The 18,335-nt window shown below is 42.4% G+C and overlaps 1 protein-coding gene across 1 annotated transcript in view; it reads left to right on the forward strand.

Annotated features, from left to right (window-relative positions):
* The window catches only part of LOC126456324 (esterase E4-like), a 90,288-nt gene that overhangs the window by 40,653 nt on the left and 31,300 nt on the right, over positions 1-18,335 (forward strand). The window contains 1 exon segment of the mRNA XM_050092073.1: positions 5,559-5,733. Coding sequence (XP_049948030.1) covers positions 5,559-5,733 — 175 coding nt within the window.

Consider the following 18,335-nt stretch of genomic DNA (forward strand, 5'->3'; position numbering starts at 1 on the left):
ATAAAGACGGATACACATGAACACTCCATGAAGTACAAAGGCAAATTGAATTAAACATGGCGGCTCGTCAGAGCAGTTAATGGTCCAAAGATTGTAATTTGTGCGGTCGATGTGACCTATCAACGCCACACAGCCCCCCCCCCCCCCCCCCCCCCCCCACGCAGTACGGAGTACGGCCTATGAGCCCTGAGTGGAGGTCATGGGGTCATGTGGGTGTCAGTGTCGGCGTGAGTGGTGTGAGGCAGCAGGCACACAACTAGAAGCACCATAGCAGTATGGGAGAGGAGGCAGCGTATGAGCGTGCCTTCCCTGTGCATACTGAGCTGTCCATATAAATGAAACCTCGAACACATGATGGGTCGCACTCTTGCGAGAGGGACAAGCTGTGCACTATCTTGACGTTGAGTTCCTCGGTGAGGGTAGGGTCTGTGCTGTTGGTGAGCAGTACAAGCACATGATTATCTAACACCATAATCAACATGACGTCGATACAGTCAGGTCGTACGTTGCAGCGCAAAATGAAGGACGGGGTGTCTGCGTCTCAAGTACCTGAAATGTCTTCAAAACCTGTGAATGGGGATGATGATGACATGCCTGAAGAACCCTCGAACTGTGGTGGTGACTCGTTGGAGGGAGAAAACCCAACCCAAGCGTAGGTTGAACAGACTCGTTAGCAGGTTTGTTAAAAGAACATGTGCTCTGGCAGTCTGACTGGGACGGCAGAGCGGTGTCGAAGTCTACGAAGGCAGGCTTGAGCCTGTGTAGAGAAACGGTTTGCAGGTGATCTTTTATCATAATGTTGAACGTCGTCTCACCCCTCTGGAGTACTTCGAAGGGGCCGAGGTAAAGGGGCTGTGAGGGTTGTTTGACAGAGTCGTCCCTGAGCATGACGTGTGAGCAAGCGCTGAGTGCGGTCAGCATGTAAGTGTCAGCTAGGGAATGGCTGACAGGTGGGTGTAGCTGGGTGTTTCTAAAGTGTGCAAGCATCCTTCCAATAAAGTCTGGGAAGGAGGAGGAATTCCCGGGATCTTGGGGGAGAATTAGTTCCCCAGGTAAAACCGGGTTTTTGCTGAAAACGAATTCGGAAATCATCCCATGTAAATCTGGTTTAAATGTAGAAAGTAGGCTCAACAACACCCAAGGAAGTGCCTCAGACCAGAGACAGTCATGGCACCTGAGTGTAGTTTTTAGGGTGTGGTGCCATCGTTCCACCAACCCATTGCTTTGCAGGTGGTAGGCTGTTGTATAGATCTTTTTTATACCGCAAAGATTACAGAGAATCATAAAGAGTGCAGATTCGAACTGTCAACCCTGGTCGGTTGTGATGGTGGATGGGCAGCTGAACTAAGTGATCCAAGAAGAAATGAATCCTTTGGCCACAGTTTCTGCTGTGATGTTGGGTAAGGGGACAGCTTCCACACAACGAGACATTCGGTCTATTGTGGACAGGATATACCTGTGGCCCTCCGACGGAGACAGGGGACTGATAAGGTCGATATGTACATGATGGAAATGTCCCTTAGGGATGTCAAACTCGCTGAGTGGTGGAGAGGTGTGACATTCTATTTTGTTTCATTGACAGGAAATGCTGCTGCGTGCCCATGTTTGGCAGTCCCGTTTCACATCTTTCCACACAAAATGCTCGGTGATGAGGTGAGTGGTGGCTCAGATGCCGGGGTGGGCGAGGTTAAGGAAGTCGTCAAAAACCTGTCGGTGCAGCATAGGTAGGAGCAAAGGCCGCAGAGTGCCTGTAGAAGAGTCGCACCACACTTTGTCTGAAATGCCAGGGAACTCAGCCTTGGTAAACATGAGCAAAGACTGCGGGTCCATGAGCAGACTCTGAGTGTCCTCGTCCAAAGCCTGTAGAGCGGCAAGGTCAGATAAATCAATGATACTTGAAACGGCATTGATTCGCGAGAGGAAATCAGCAGGGATGTTCTCCGTGCCTTTGATGTAGCATACGTCTGTAGTAAATTGAGAGACCAGGTCGAAGTGACGGAAGTGTCGGCGGGAGGGGGGGATCCTTTGGTGGGTTGCAGAAGGCGTCCACCAACAGTTTGTGATCAGTAAGAATCAAGAAAGGATGGCCCTCGATGTCAGTGAAGAAATGTTTGATGGGCTCGTACACCACCAGAAGCTCTCTATCAAAATTGGAATATTTCTTCTGTGCTGTAGACAGTTTTTTGGAGAAGAAATGAAGTGGTGAAACTGTGTCACCTTTGATCTGTAGTAATACTGCCCCGACCTCGATGTTGCTGGCGTCCGTAGTGATGAACAAACCGGCAGACTGTCTGTTGTTAACTTTGCCTTGGGTAACAGGCGAGGCCGAGAGAGGTGCTGGCATCGTGCAAGGGACAGTGATGGATGCTGAGTTGCTTGGCTGGCATGCGGGACAGGGGGAATGTTTATCAACAAGCAGGGTGACTGACTGCGTAGCGGGCACGGTCGTGCTGCGTGAGCGACTGTTATTAGAGACACTGTTTGAAACACGAGGCGCTGTGCGTAGTGGGTGCTTAGGCAGTGCTGAGGTCACTGAACGTGAATTGTCACATGCAATGAATGTTTTTGAACTAACCTGATGAGTGTTTGAACTGATGCTTGGCGATGAAATTCGATCCGGCGCAGGAACTGTAGATTGCAGTATCAACAGCGAGGTACGAGCTGCAGCGAGCTTGTTGTAAGTGTGAGCAATGCGTTGTTTCAGCTCATCGTTCTCCCAGCGGAGGTGCACCACAGAGTCATATTCCAAAAGCAGGTTAGTGACACAAGTCACAATCTTGCCTGTGAGGACGGAACACTCTTGAACTAAATCCCATGTTGTGGTAGAAATGGAACAAGGAGAATGGGTGCCAGAGCATGGTATCTGAGTGTTAGACGGGTGGTGTGACACTGAACACTGGACTATGTTCAGAAAGAGCTTGTAATGGGACAAAAATTCCATACCAAGAATTGGTTCGTCAATGTCAGTGATGTAGAAGGTCCACGGGAAATGCAGAGAAGTGGATAGGTGCACCATCAATTTCACAGAACTGACAGTTTGTAACATTGATGCATTGACAGCTTGTAGGAGAGACTTTGTGGGTGAAAAGTCAGTAGGAGCCAGTGATCGAGATATGATAGACACATCAGCACCAGTGTCAATTAGGTAGACAAACTGCAATGAAATGTCTGTCACGTATAAATGACTGCTTGGTGGAGGAGACAAGTGGACAGGGTGCAATGTTAGGGAATGCCTCTGAAGTTCCCCACAGGACTTGGCATCACATAGTTCCTGCGGTCGGTGTTTGGGTGTTGGCAAGGTAACCTGCACTTCTTGGCCTCAGCTCCATAAATCTTGTGGTACCAACAGTACGGATGAGCCAGATGTGGCAGTGGCGGTGACTATGATAGCGGGGGAGGCTTGTCCTCATTGATCTGTACTGGAACATAAACTGGCACATATGGAGCGTCGGCGATTCTTGAGTGCTTGGAAAGAGGAGAGAGCAAACGAGTACTGCCTGGTGGTGTAGAAGGCATAGGAGTGGAATGGGTCTGCCTGCAGACAGCCAGTAAATAGGAGGTGTAGTCTCACCACAGCGATGGTGGATGAGCTGGGTGTTTCTGGTGCAGGAGCACATACAACTGATCTGCGATGTGTAGACGAGAACCGATGGACTCAAAAGAGTGCAGCAGTAGGTGTATCTGTAGGTCAGTAGGTAACTTGGCAGACCATACTGCCCACAGGGTGACGTCTGGCATCGTGTGTTCACTCACGAGTAACCTGAGGTGGCGCCAAAGTTGTGATAGAGTGTGGTCCCCCAGGTGCTCCTCGTATAGAATCTTGATTATCAATTCCTGTGGTGAGCAGGCAAGTTGGTCCAATATCATTTTCTTGGTGAACTCATACTTCGGTGGCAGTGGAGGCGAAAGTAGGAGATCACAAATTAAATCTGAGTGGTTGTGAAGGTGTGTGACCAAACATATGAAATTGGAGTTGTCATCAGTCACTTGATGCAGCTTGAAGAGGTGCTCCACCAATGTAAACCATGAAACTGGATTGTCCTCTTATAGGGGAGGTAGCTTGGTTAGGCAGCCTGGAGGTGGAGATGAAGGTGGCTTCGGCGTGTCTTGGAAGGCCTGCGGTCCCGCTGCACAAGAGTTCATGCTGGGATCCAGCATCACCGGAGTGGAAATGTTACTAGCACACACAGCTGGTTGTAATGTCTCTGAAGATGCCCGAAAACACAATGCGGCAGGCACGGTCAGTACCGTGGAAGCAGATTGTCAAGCAGTGCATAATGAGGGCCCGTAAAGTGGACTGGAAATTGCAGAAATAGCACTGACATTGTCCAACTCGGAAATGATGTGGAAGGCCAGAAAAGCAGACGCAGACGGTACTGCAGAAGGAGCGAGTGGTTGTATGGTCAGAATCGAGGCCCCCCGTGGGTGAGGGGTTGGCCTGAAGGTTAAAGTGGCAACAAAGAGAGTTTTCCATGCACACTGGCCACATACCCTTCATGGTAGGACCATAAAACACTGGTGAAACCTGTTGGCGGTCGGACTGTCATAGTACAACATTGCTGGGTGAAGAGGCTATGTTGAGTGCACTCGTACCCACATGGTCGCAAGCTGGGCTGCTGATCTGGCGGTTTGTTATGGCGAACTGTATGCATAAAAATGTCTGTTACTGATTTGTGAGGAAGGCGAGGTGGTGTAGCTTGGTAATAGTTGACTGCATGTGCATTTTGCACAAATGGCGGCGTTGCACGTGGCACTACTGTAACCGACGTCGTGGCACATGGAGGATCAAAGCACGTGTGCGAATTTCAGTCCCTTTGAACTTCGTACGAGTGGTCGATTGTCACACTATTTAGCAAATCATCCACTTCACTTTTCACTTGTTGTTGTGCATAATCCAGCGAAACAAAACCTGAGTCCATTGTTTGAGCTAACTGCGTAACACTTGGTTGTTGTGGAGTTGCTAAAGTAGAGGTTATCCTCGTCGAAGATTGTGGATTGTTGTCTCTTAGCTGTGAAATAACCAATGGCGGAGGGCTGTGTTGGCCTGGTTGTAAGAGCTGGACCTCCAAATCTTCGTAAAGAATGTTCGGTGATGTAGCCATGGCGTCATATGTGAAACCTGTTGATTCAATACGACTGGGGCGGAAGTCGCAGACGATGAAGAACTTTTTGTCCGGGGTCACCAATATGGGATACTGGATATGGATCATAATATACGTAATAAACGGTTCCTAAGTTTTCTATATACACATATATTTTACTATCAAGACTGATACACATGAACACTGCATGAAGTACAAAGATAGACTGAATTAAACATGGTGGCTCGTCAGAGCAGTTAGTGTTCCAAAGATTGTAATTTGTGTGGTCGATGTGACCTATTGATGCCACACAGTAAATATGTTGTGATACTATTGTTATTATTGTTTTTATAGCAGATTATGACTATAAAAATTAAGCACTTACCATAAACACTTACAATATTCACTACTTAATAGTCATAAGGCCTTAAATATTACTCTAAATAGCTTTTACTGTATTTTTTGGCACCTTTACAGGAATTTGGTTGGGATCCTATGATTATTTTTGGTGTTGTTATTGAGCAAGATTTTGGAGATGGAGCTGAGAGATTCATAACAGCAGATCCAACAGAGCAGCTACTTTCAGGGAACTTTGCTCAAGTTCCATTGATAGCTGGAACAACAAAAGATGAATTCACTTGGAAAGGTCTGGGTAAGTACTCTGTTTTCTATATTAACTAATACTTTTTAAAATAGTCAGTAAATAGAAATATCAGTATGAGGAGCAAAGAGTCACAATCTACATTTCTCATAGGAAGTCAAAAAATACTTACAATGGTCAATAAGTAAGATGTGATATCATTTAAAAATAAAAACCACACAGCCAGCAGTAGCTGTTTTAGTAATTGTACACACAGTTCTATATATTAAAATAATTTTTGTTCATAATTTTCTCCATTTATGAGAAACATAATCTAATATGAGACTTAAAAATGTGTCCTTTTGGCCTAGGGAGGCAACCCCTACAGAAAATAGGGAAGTTGCAAAGACTCAAGTAAGCAACACCATCACTTAACTTACCCTTTCAAGGGGTCTGTACATTCTTATAGAAAACATTGTAATATGTACTGCAAGTTTCATACCCAGCCTCAGATAAAGAACAGATATCATGACCAATGAACAAGCAATGAAATCTATGTGAAAAATGAATAAAACAAGTGATAGAAATACTAATTGTGCAACATACAATATTCAAAGTTTAGGAACAAAAGAACATGATCGCAATAAGTTTTTTAAAGAGTACAAAGTGAATACTAACAGTTTAAAATGGATAGATTAACAACTATATGAAAATGGATAGATTCCTATCCCCCACATATTGACAGATCTGTCTAACAGTCTTTTTAATGTGCCTATCTGCCACACAACATCACCTGTATGTAGTGAGCAACAGTCAATCCATTTCGTATTGTTGTATTCCATCCCAGATTTTAAAAAGTGAATACTGTAATAACAACAGAGGCATAGAAAAGAGTAAATGATATTAAAGATTCAGAACGCTAAGGTAACATTCTTCACGTATTCACCCAAACCGTACCATCATATTTCCAGCAGTTATAGTGTGATTTAGCACTCCAGATCATTGGTTTCAGTCATCCACCATCCAGTGGCATTGTCATTTACACCTCCTCAAGCATCACTTATCATTGACTACAGAAACTTGTGGTTTATGAGGAGCTACTCAGTCATTGTACCTCATTCTTTTTTACTCCCTCTGCACTAGCTGGACTGCTAGTAGCTTAATTCCATCCACTGATTTCATCTGATTTTTTACAACCAGCCTCTACAATGTTCAGTAGTTCCTGTTGATCACCACATGAGGTCAGGTAGGTCTTGATTTTGCTGTGGTTGTTCCTTTGTCATTTTCACTTCATAGTATCATCACGAACAGCTGACTTGGCCAGCTTTAGAAGGATTGAAACGTCCCCTGCGAGTGGTGCATGGTGCTTACAATTTTTTTTTAAATATAATTTCCATTTTTGGTGATACAGAAGTCAGTACTTTAACATATTTTGCATATTGTCATACATTGTTATTTTATGAGATAGTATTCTGGAGTAAATCTTCACTTAGGCAAAAGGTATTCATTGCATGAAAAAAAAGTAACTAGTATTGTATGTGAGGCTCACACATGTACAGCTTACTGGCATCTGGAATATCAACCGCAAGTTCACAGTACATTTATTCACTTATGACAATTGTTATTAACAATCCAAGTGATATAAGAGTTACATATATGTTCACAGAAACAACAGTGGAAGGAAACATGATTTGCTTTACTCTTTAATCAATCTGACTTTGGCACAGAAAGTGGTGAGACAAAGTTGAGACAACAAGCATCTAGCTGGCACAGACAACATTGATATTGTTGTCACGTTTGCCTGCTTTATTCCCTCATTGATTGTCCTTAGTGTCAACATACTGTGTTGCTATACTGGCTGAAAAATGGGGGGTGGAAGTTCAGCTCTGACTAATGTAATTTAAATGATGTAGCCAACAGGTGCACATTTGCATTTCAAGTTCTTTACTTTCATTGTTCTCAACCCCCCCCCCCCCCCCCCAATAATACACATCTATATAGCCAGTCCACTATTGGTTAACTTTGATAAGCCTCATTAATATGTCGCAAGCAAACATCAACATACTGCTATGATAGTTTACTGTTGAATATCTATGAGCAGCAAGAGCCTAGCCACACAGTTCACAATTCTTGCAGAATACTGTGGTGTGTATTGAACAGACACTGTCATTGCTTTAACACACAGCCTATTTGTCTTACACTTGTTCCACTGTTAAGTTGATGCATTGTTGTTGACCTAACCAGCACGGGTTTCTCATCTGAAAATCGGCCATGGACTGACTGTCTCAAGACCAAACATTGGACCTTGTATATCATCACAATAACAGGCACTGAAACTATACATTGTTGATGTTTAAGTTACAGAAATTACAACTGAAACATACTTCATTCAATTAAGTGAATATACAGAAAAATTCCATCTTTTTAACAGGTTGTTCTACTACAAGGGTTAGGCTGTATTATTTGTTTGAATCATGAAATTAACAGATATAGTTAAGCAAACAATACTTTTGAAAAAACTGCTAATTACTTTGGAACAGAACCAAATAAATACTTAAAGAATGCCAATGTTTTGTCTTCCAAATGTTTATAATTAGTACAGAATTTAAATTTGTTTATAAGTCAAAATTAGAATTTAAGTTATGAAACAAATACTGATTTCACCCTATAACAAAAGATAGTAACTAAGAATAGTCAAAATAAATTATGAAATCAATTACATGCATAAAACTAAGCACAACATTAGATCTGGTGGTATATTCTTTAAGACTGAGGGCCAAGCTTTCTCTTTTATGAAAATGCAGATTATTCTCATGTATGTTAATGGCAATTAACCAAAAATGAAGGAAATGAATTTATGGAGGCATATGGCAAAACAAGAGGGGAAGAAAAAAGATCCCAGCTTGCTTCGTCACATCACCCCCTCATTGGATTGACCAGACAAATATTGCTAATAGCTAACTGGGCAATTCAGTAACTGCGAGTGGGGCCAGAAATTGTGTTTAACAACTTACACACAATAAAATATTACATATGAAATCTTATCAAAATTACAGTACATATGTTTTGTAAATTCCTACTTATATGAACTGACCATATGAAAATCCTCATGCAAAATATTTACATAGAGTGTTTTGTACAATTGCACAAAATTATCCACAAGTTATACTTTTACTAAAAATTAAACATGTTCATCATAAGAGATGTCCTTTTTGGATAAACGAGGATTACATTTTAAGATACATATCACTTTATACAAGTCCTGTCGTGCTTAAAAAAATAAATCCTCATGCCTGGCAAAAAATTAAATTACACTGCGCATTGCGGTTCACTTTTTACACAGAAAATTTCACTTGCTCAATGTTTAGTATTTTTCACAAGCACTTTTACTCCTTTAATGAGGTTTAACACACTTTCTCACCAAGTTGTCCTTGCCTTCAACAGGTCATAGTAGCAGTTAGTAAGGAAATGCACTGCTATCAGTTCCCTTGGAGCTGGTTCTCCTCCGCCACCATACATGAAAAAATTAGACAATATACTCTACTTTAGTACACTTACTTTTACTTCTAACTAAGTATAAGGAAAAAATGTTTAACACTAATGGCAAATAATGGTCATTACTTCATAAGTAAATACATTACATAGTCCTCATGACATCACAATAATTAGCACTAAAATTGACTATAGTACAAAAGATGGAGACTAGTAAAAATTTAAAATCAAGTGCACATTACACTACAAAACATTACTCTAAGTCATAACTGTCTGAAACTGGTTAAACTTGAAAGATTTGAGTCTCTTTCCTATTTGCAAAATAGCAAATACTCAAGATGTGCGCTAACGAAGATTTACTAATAAATTACATTATGAAAATAGAAGAGTGTCACCATCACTTAACGTAATTACTATTCAACTCAAAATCAAGGGGATGGAAATTGTACCAAACCATTGCCCCACGTCTCTACTCAACTCTGAGCACTGCTCTCATTCAACCAGAAAATTAAATCCCCACAAAATCACAAAATGTTACCAAAGAGTTGACCTGTCAGAAGTACTTGCATCAGTCTAGGATCACAGTTATCAGTTAATCAGCAAAATTACTTTTCTTCATTCCAGTATTACCACTTTAAGTCCATAATTCCTTAGTACACAAATAGAAGTTCTGAGATACCTATAGATCCAATAATGCAGCATTATATGACTTGTATCTCACTAAAATATTGTCCTTTCTGTTAAGCTCTCATTCCCAGCTGCAGTGTCATGAATTGCACAATATACACAGTACCCAATGTTGCCTAGTTCACAAATAGATCATCAAGTTAGTTACACCACATTTGTTTTGTATATGGTTAGCTTTTTTATTCATCATGTCTGTCAGCACCATTATTTTACTTATATTTCTTACCTCGTTAGCTAGTCGAGTGCATTCTCAAAAAATATCCCTACTGCAGTGACAGGCTCCCTAACCATTAAGATCCTAACATTATTCATTATTTTATTATTTCCTTATTGCTTCATTAACTAGTAAATAAATACCTGCTCTGCTTATCCAATGAAAAATTGATTCTACTGGAAAACACTCCTCATTAACAGGTCCTTATGCTAAGGCAAACTTAACTCTCATTACTGATCAGACAAAATTATCACTTAGAAAACTATTATTTCACTGCATTCTATAAAATTGCTTGAGATTCTTGCCTGAAGGGCAATATGCATACAAATCTTGCTTATTCTTTCCACACACATTATTCCAGGCAACTATGTTTAAAGTTGTAATTTCTTAATACTAAGCAAGGTTGTACCATGACACACTTCTGTAGGTAGATAGTTATCTCAATATACTGACTGCACTGACCAGAAACGCTTCTATGACGGTAATCCCAAAAGTAAGGACTCCTATTTTTTATAAATACGTAGACCTGTTTATTTCTACAATGGTTTACATCAGTTTACAGCTTCAACTTTTAGCTATTTTTTGACATTATCACCATTTCTGTCAATGCATTTTTGTAGATGCTGTGGTAGGTTTCGTATGCCCATGTCATACCAGCTCGGCACCATGCTGTTCAGAAAGTTATGAATCTCTTCTTTCACTTCATCATTGAAGCTGAATCGATGGGACCACAATTAACGCTGACAGGTACTGTGAGACTCTGAAAAAACTAAAACGGACAATTCAGAACCAGAGAAGAGGAATGTTGAGCAAGGGCATACACATTCTCCATGACAACGCTTGCCCACGCATCGCTCGGCAAAGCATTGCTCTCCTGCAACAGTTTCAGTGGAACATAATCACCCACCCTATAGTCCTGACTTGGTGCCCAGTGACTATCACCTGTTCCCTAGGTTAAAAGAACATTTGGCCTGAAAGTGATTCAGCTCCGATGACGAGGTGAAAGAAGAGGTTCATAACTTTCTAAACAGCATGGCAGCGAGCTGGTATGGCATGGGCATACAGAAACTGCCACAGCGTCTACAAAAATGCATCAACAGAAATGGTGATTTTGTCAAAAAATAGCTAAATGTTCAAGCTGTAAACTGATGTAAATGATTGTAGAAATAAACAGTTCTATGTACTTATAAAAAAATAGGAGACCTTACTTTTGGGATTACCCTCATATTATACTACAATTAATGTTAATAACTTGGTATCCAAGATGGTTTTTTTATACTGCATATTGCCTCTGCTGCTGCACCAAATTATCCTAACTTCATACATGATGATGATGATAATTTATGGCGGAGGGAGCTAAACAGCTAGGTCATTAGCGCCCTTGCATTAATGTTATACCAAAGAAGATTTTCACAATCCATGTAGGGAGATCAATAAACTGGTAAACTATGTTTGATCCCACCACAGGAAACATAAAGCAACCCCAAAAAGGTGAGGTTCAGAAAAGCCCTTAATAAAAACCCCATGAGACACAGCGGGAAAACTAAATAAAATCTTGGATAAAATACCTGTGAAGATGCTGTTAAAAAAGGCAAAAATAACCATGGCTGTAGACGACTTACAAATAATACGTGACCCAGTGACTCTGTGAGACATTAAAATCTCACACCAAGTGTTTTGGGAAGAATTGCAGACACTACACATAAGACATGAACAACACTCACCTCATTATCTGTTAAAATAGAGGTAAGATCCTGTGGGAGACCCAGTTTAACCCACAGGTTGTCATATAAAACACACTCAGTTAAAAGATGTCATACTGACAGCTGTATCCTGCATCTCTGACATACCGGGGGCTCCTCCCGACGTAAGAGGAAGCCATTTGTCAATAGACAATGTCCCACTCTCAGCCAAGTCACACCATTGCAAGCAGAGGGAGGTGATCCATGGTCGCACTGAAGTCTTGATGGAACATAGTTTATTGTCCCTCACTTACAGCCACTGGGACTCCCACCAACGTATGCCCTTCCTGGTCACAAATGAAGTGACAGTCCACAGAGGTACTGAACAGTGAGCAGGAGGATGAAGGGAGCAAGCCTCCTTAGCAGCAGCATCATTGAGTTTGTTTCCTGGATGCATATGTGCCCTGGAACCCAGCTAAAAATGACTTCCTTGTTTCGCCTTTCCAAGAGAAGGAGAGCGTCCTGCACTTGTTGCACCATCCAATCTGCTAGGTACATCTGTCCAACAGCCAGAAGGGCTCTTTGAGAATCAGAGCAGATGATAAATTTTTTGCCATGACACCATCTCACCTGCTCTATTGCCTTCAGGATGTCAAACAGTTCCACGTAATAAATTGAAAACTGCTCTGGGAGCCCTATCAAGAGGACAAAGTCAGGGAACACAACAAAACAACCGAAAACATCTCCCTGCTTAGAACCATCCATGTAGACAGTAATAAAATCTGGGTGGCTACATAAAATTTCATTAAATTTAATTTTAAAAACATGATCTGGGGTGCAATGCTTCTTGTAAGCAGTCAGTTATGAAAACAACCTGGGCCTTGGTAGTAGCCAGGGGGGGATCCTACTCCACCCCTGGCTTTGGACCTGAATGTCCCCCACCTGTAATAACTCAAGGCTCTCCCTTGCACAGATCCTAAATGGCCATGTTGCTTGTGGTTGATGATTGACCAGTCATCCAGTGGCTGCTGAACAATGTAACTGGATGTTGGCAATGTAGGAATGGACAATGTCCTTTATGCTTGGCATACCACGGGGAGAAGACATCGAATAGACGGCGGAGGCTCACCAGCCTCCGCACACAAACTAACAACAGGGTTTGTGCGATAGGCCCCTGTTGACAGCCTAATACCTTTGTGGTGAACTGCATCCAGCATTTTAAGGTATGAAGGTCTTGCTGACCCATAAATCTGGCATACATATTCAGGCTGGAGTCGCACAAAGGCCTTATAAAGATGCAGCAGACGTGCTCTGTCAGCTCCCCAAGACCTATGACTGACACATTTAAGGCTGTTTAAGGCCTTGAGACATCTCAGTTTCAGTTCTTTAAGGTGTGGCAACCATGTTAACTTCTCATCAAAGATAAGACCCACTTCACCTTTTCCATAAAAGTGGGAACGGTGTCCCCAGTTTTAAAACAGGGAAATTAAACAGACAGTTGGAATGATTAAAATCAACACAAACTGTTTTCTCTAATGAGAATTTAAAACCTGTGGCGCAACACCATTCTTCCAACCACCTGATCGTCAGTTGCAATTGCCGAGTAGCTGTGGTGAGGCTGGAGGATGCCCAGAAGATGGAGAAGTCATCCACAAACAAGGAACATAGTACTGGACATCGCACTGTGGTTGTAATACTATTGATTGTGATGTTGAAAGCACTTAAGCTTAAAACACTCCCTTGAGGAACACCATTCTCCTGCTTAAAATGGTCAGACAGGACATTCCCAACCCTGTATCTAAAATATCAGTCCAAGAGAAATGACCATATGAAGGTCATAGATGTCCACGGAATCCCCACTGATGGAGCTGCAACAAAATATTATGCCTCCAGGTAATGTCGTAGGCCTTTTCCAAATCACAGAAAACACCGATAAGGTGTTGCTTATGAAGGAAAACTTGTTGAATGGCAGCTTCATGCAGGGTCAGGTTATTGAGAGTGGAGCGATACCTTCTGAACCCACACTGGGAATAGCTGGGACCTGGTTTCCAGAACCCACACTAGGCACTGATTGACCATACACTCCAGTGTCTTTCCTGCACAGCTTGTCAAGCTAATACTATGATAACTATGAGGGTCTGTCTGATCCTTTCCTGATTTTAAAATTGGGATTAAAATAGATTCCTTTCCTGAGTTGTGAAAGTCACCAGTTATCCAAATTTTGTTGAAGAGCTGAAGGAGGACTTCCTTTGACCGTCAGTCCAAGTGTTGCAACATGCTGTAGGTTATCAGGTCATTTCCAGGGATTTATCACAAGCAACTGACAATGCAGAAGCCAGCTCCCACAGAGAGAAAGGCTGGTTGTATTCTTCCATGTTGGTGGAATGGAAATCAAGATCATCCTTCTCCTGTGCCTCCCAATATTGATGGAAGGTGGGATCCTGGCTGGAATTAGCCGTAAAGGATTTATATGATTCAGCCATTGTCTGAACTATATCCCTTGTTGATGTTACAAGAGACCCCTGTATTCATACAGCTGCTATTGGCAGTCGAGAGTTGAGATCCCCCTGATGGATTCCCATACTTTACATCCAGGTGTGGACCTATTGATGGAGTTTAGGAACTCTTGCCAAGACCTCTGCTTACTCTCTTGAATTATTCTCCTCGCCTTTGCATGCACCATTCAAAAATTTGCAAAGATCTCACCTGTAGGGCATCAACTGAATCTGCCCATTGCTGCCCTCCTGTGCCTGATTGCAAAATGACACTCATCGTTCCACCAATGGACAGGTTGCTTCCTAGGTGTTTCCATAGACTTTGGGGTGGATGCATTAGTGGCATGGTGAATCACAGCTGTAATGTGATCCACCAGTCCTGGATGCCGTCGCATTGCTCTAAAACAGCAAACTGCCTGTAAAACATCCAGTTAGCCTTTTTGAACAACCATCTTGGTGGCTTTCTTTCAGGCTCTGCTTCATCAGGCAGATGGATCCAGATAGTGAAATGGTCACTACGATGAAGGTCATCATCCACTGCCCACTGAGCAGTGTCCCCAAGAGCAGGCAAGCAAAAGGAGAGGTCTGTGGTGGTAGACAACCTGTAACAGTGCTAAAATGTGTAGCTTGACCTATGTTCAAAAGTATGAGATCTGTTGTGTGTAGTAGATCCTCAAGTGCCTGACCATTTGAGAAAGTTGAGTGAGAATCCCATAGTGCACTGTGTGCAATGAAGTCCCCCAAAAGGAGGAGGCGGCGGGGGAGTTCATCAAGAAGATGAGTGAGGACACCCACTGTCAAAAGGCTCTTGAGGTGGTAGGTATAAAGAGCACACAGTGAAGTCAACATGGGCCACTATCCGAACAGCAACCACTTGTAGTGTTGTTGTTAAGGGAATAGGTGAGGAGTGAAAAGTGTCCTTTACGAACACTGCAACCCCTCCTTTTGCCATATCACCAGTAAGGTTGTCTTTTCTGAAAAGGTGATAGCCTCCAAATAAAGGTGTGTCAGTCTCTTTAAAATGAGTCTCTTGAAGGCAAAGGCAAAAGGGTCTCTTCTGTACAAGAAGTCTCAGTTCCTCCAGATGAGTCCTGTATCCATTGATATTCCATTGTAGTATGTGGGCATGTCATCAATGTGGTCTTGATTTACCCCTGTCTTTGTGCTGAGGTGGTGAGGTGCTCGTAGAGCGAGGTGGAGTGGTGGGGCTGACTAGATCTGGTGATGAGGCATGATGTCCTCACCGGCAGTCACTCATGCCAGAATGATATCTGATGGCACCCAGGTCAGCTTTCCACCTGAATGTTGAGTTCCTTTCCCCACTCTCTTTCCCAGCAAGGATGTTGTGGAAGGGGGGCGGTGAGAGCCACCTTTCTTTGAAGATAGTTGGCATTGAGAGGCACTCTGCTTTTGGGGTGCCTTTGAGCTGCATGCTGTGGAAGCATTACTGGTTTCTTCCATTGTAGCTGCCTGAATTGCTATCTCTTTCACTCGGCTTTGGCACACGCAGGTGCAAGTACAGGTACTAGTGGTAGATAATGGTACATGGGACGTCGTATGAGTTGAAGTGTTGACCTTAATGACAGGTTTCTGCACCAAGGAAGCATAAGAAGTGACAAAGACAGGGGGTTTCATTGCCTGATAGTCCCTCTTGGCTTCTGCATAGGGGATCCGCTTGGTCACTTTGATTTCCTGAATTTTGTGTTCCTCTGCAATAACAGGGCAGGCTCAGCTCCAAACTGGGTGGCTCTCAGAGCAGTTAATGCAGACTGCTGGAGATGACGGACAGTCAGTCCCAGCTTCATGGGCTGCCTTTCACACTTTCCACAAGTTGCTTTGCCTCTGCAGCTTAGGATTGTATGGCCAAAACGCTGGCATTTGAAGCGTCACATAGGGTTGGGTATGTAGGGCTGAACCCTAAGTCAGAGGAAACCTGCCATGATGTTTTCAGGTAGTGTTGGAGAGTCGAAGGTCACAATAGAAGTAGCAGTCTTCTTAGTCTCTCCATTGGTCTTGTGTGTCCTTCGTTCCACATCTATGATCTGCTCTGGTGCCCATTCCTGTTTCAGTTCAGCAATGTCTATGTCCATAATATCATGGCAGGTTACCACACTTTTGCTGGAGTTAAGGGAGCCATGCAGCTCAACAATGATGTCATACTCACCCAATTTCTGTGATCTCATAAGAAGTTCCTCCTGCTTTGCCCAGTTAGTCTCAACAAGCAAGGAACCATTTCGCATCCACTTAATAGACTTTCGGGTACTAGCCAGCCATTCTAAGCCTTTATGGATATAGAAGGGGACACTTTTTCAAATGTTGCCTCCATCCTCTTGATCACTACAAAGACATTGTGATTCATTACGTCTTGAGCCACGTTACTGATAACATGTTGATTATCAGGAGGACTAGCCTCCCTCATTCTTTATGATGAATGGCTTTGAGAACTCCCAGGTGGTACACCTTTCCCACTGGGAGGAAAAGAAGATTTCAAGGGTTCCATCTTGGTCCCACGAGTAGCTGGTGAAATAAGGGTCCACTCAGACAGAGCCCCACATCCCTGAATAAGCCTTGTACAATTGAGTTGAGGCAGGTTCTCCAGAGGTTGTCCGCTAACAACTGTTCCACCTGAACAGCCATGCATCTCATCAGCATGTAGCACACTTTGAGATTGAGGTTTTTTTTATAGAAGTTTTTTTCCATCCCCGCGATCCAGGCAGTCAAGCCAAGATCCCCATTCCCTGAGACACACAACGTTCCACCACTGTGCAGCATGGTGGTTGCTGAAGCATGCCCAGAGCTTATGGTGGCAGGGGACTGGTGGCTCTTACCAGCCCCCAGCTCAGGAACTCCGGTGTCACCAAGCCCTTACTCAGCAAACAAATGCTGAGCCCCTGAGGGCTTCACACATGAGCTGATTACCTCAGATGTTATAGTTTTCAGATAATCTGCACCATCTCCTTCACCTATGCTGACAACTTTCATTTTCTGTTTACCTTACCTCACTGTTTGACATAAATTCTTTAACCATGGTACCAATTTATTTTCTTTCATCCTCTTATGATTTCATAACTTATCAGTAACAACAAAATATATATGTAGATAACACTGGAGAAAACTTTTTAAAAATATTCCTATACTAAAGTATCCTACTGTACAAAAGCACATGAAAGTCAAAGATAGAATGTTTCTGATTCACTTATAAACTACAGATAGGATAGGAGAAGAGTTTGACTGCCTCAGGAAACATGAAAAATGAGAAAGACAACTGGGGTAAGCATTATCGCCACATAATGAATCCAACATAATGTTGAACCCCCTACTTGCTTGTAGGTCTTACTTCTGGTTCAATGCACATTATAGTAAGTTCCTCCTCTCCTTTTATGGGATAAGCATTGTTACCCACACCATCATTCAATTTCTCACTAGAATTAGAATTTATACTTGTCTTACTGCTATCATTTACATTAACCTTACCTGTGATTACAGCACATTTATATACAAGTGGTTCTTGATCACTACCTGCTCTAGTGTGAGCTAAAACTGGTGTATTACCTAGTTTAAATGGTTTGATCCAGAATTAAAATCATCTCCTATATTTCTGTAATTGAATTTCTCCTACCATTTCCGTGCCCATTCTGGCTACCCTCCACCCAACCACTCCTTGAATTTCTACTTTAATTAGTCCTGTTCATCATATTTACCTGAAATTCTCTCCCTGCTTGATTATTATCATCAAAATTCCTCTTATGTTCTTCCTCTGAGGGCTTCACCCTCTCCACTTTATCAACATAATTCAAGAAATCACTAATATTACCCTTAGGGGTAGGTACAAGCAATTCTCTAACTTCCTGAGGCAACTTACTTTCTAAACCCATAATTATTGATTCACTATATAGCTCTTTGTCCAGATATTTCAGTTTGTTTATCCAAAGCTGACAGAAACCTTTCACAGTACCCTTCCTAGAGTCAAATCTCTCCTCCCCAAAATTCACTAAAAATTCTCTGCTGCTTCTCTTTTGACCAATATTGATCTAAAAATGCTTTCTCAAAGCTTTGCGATGAGGTATAGCTATCATCTACCTGAGCTGCCCATCCATAAGCATC

This window comes from Schistocerca serialis, chromosome 2 (assembly GCF_023864345.2).
Source record: "Schistocerca serialis cubense isolate TAMUIC-IGC-003099 chromosome 2, iqSchSeri2.2, whole genome shotgun sequence".
Taxonomy (NCBI): Eukaryota; Metazoa; Arthropoda; class Insecta; order Orthoptera; family Acrididae; genus Schistocerca; species Schistocerca serialis.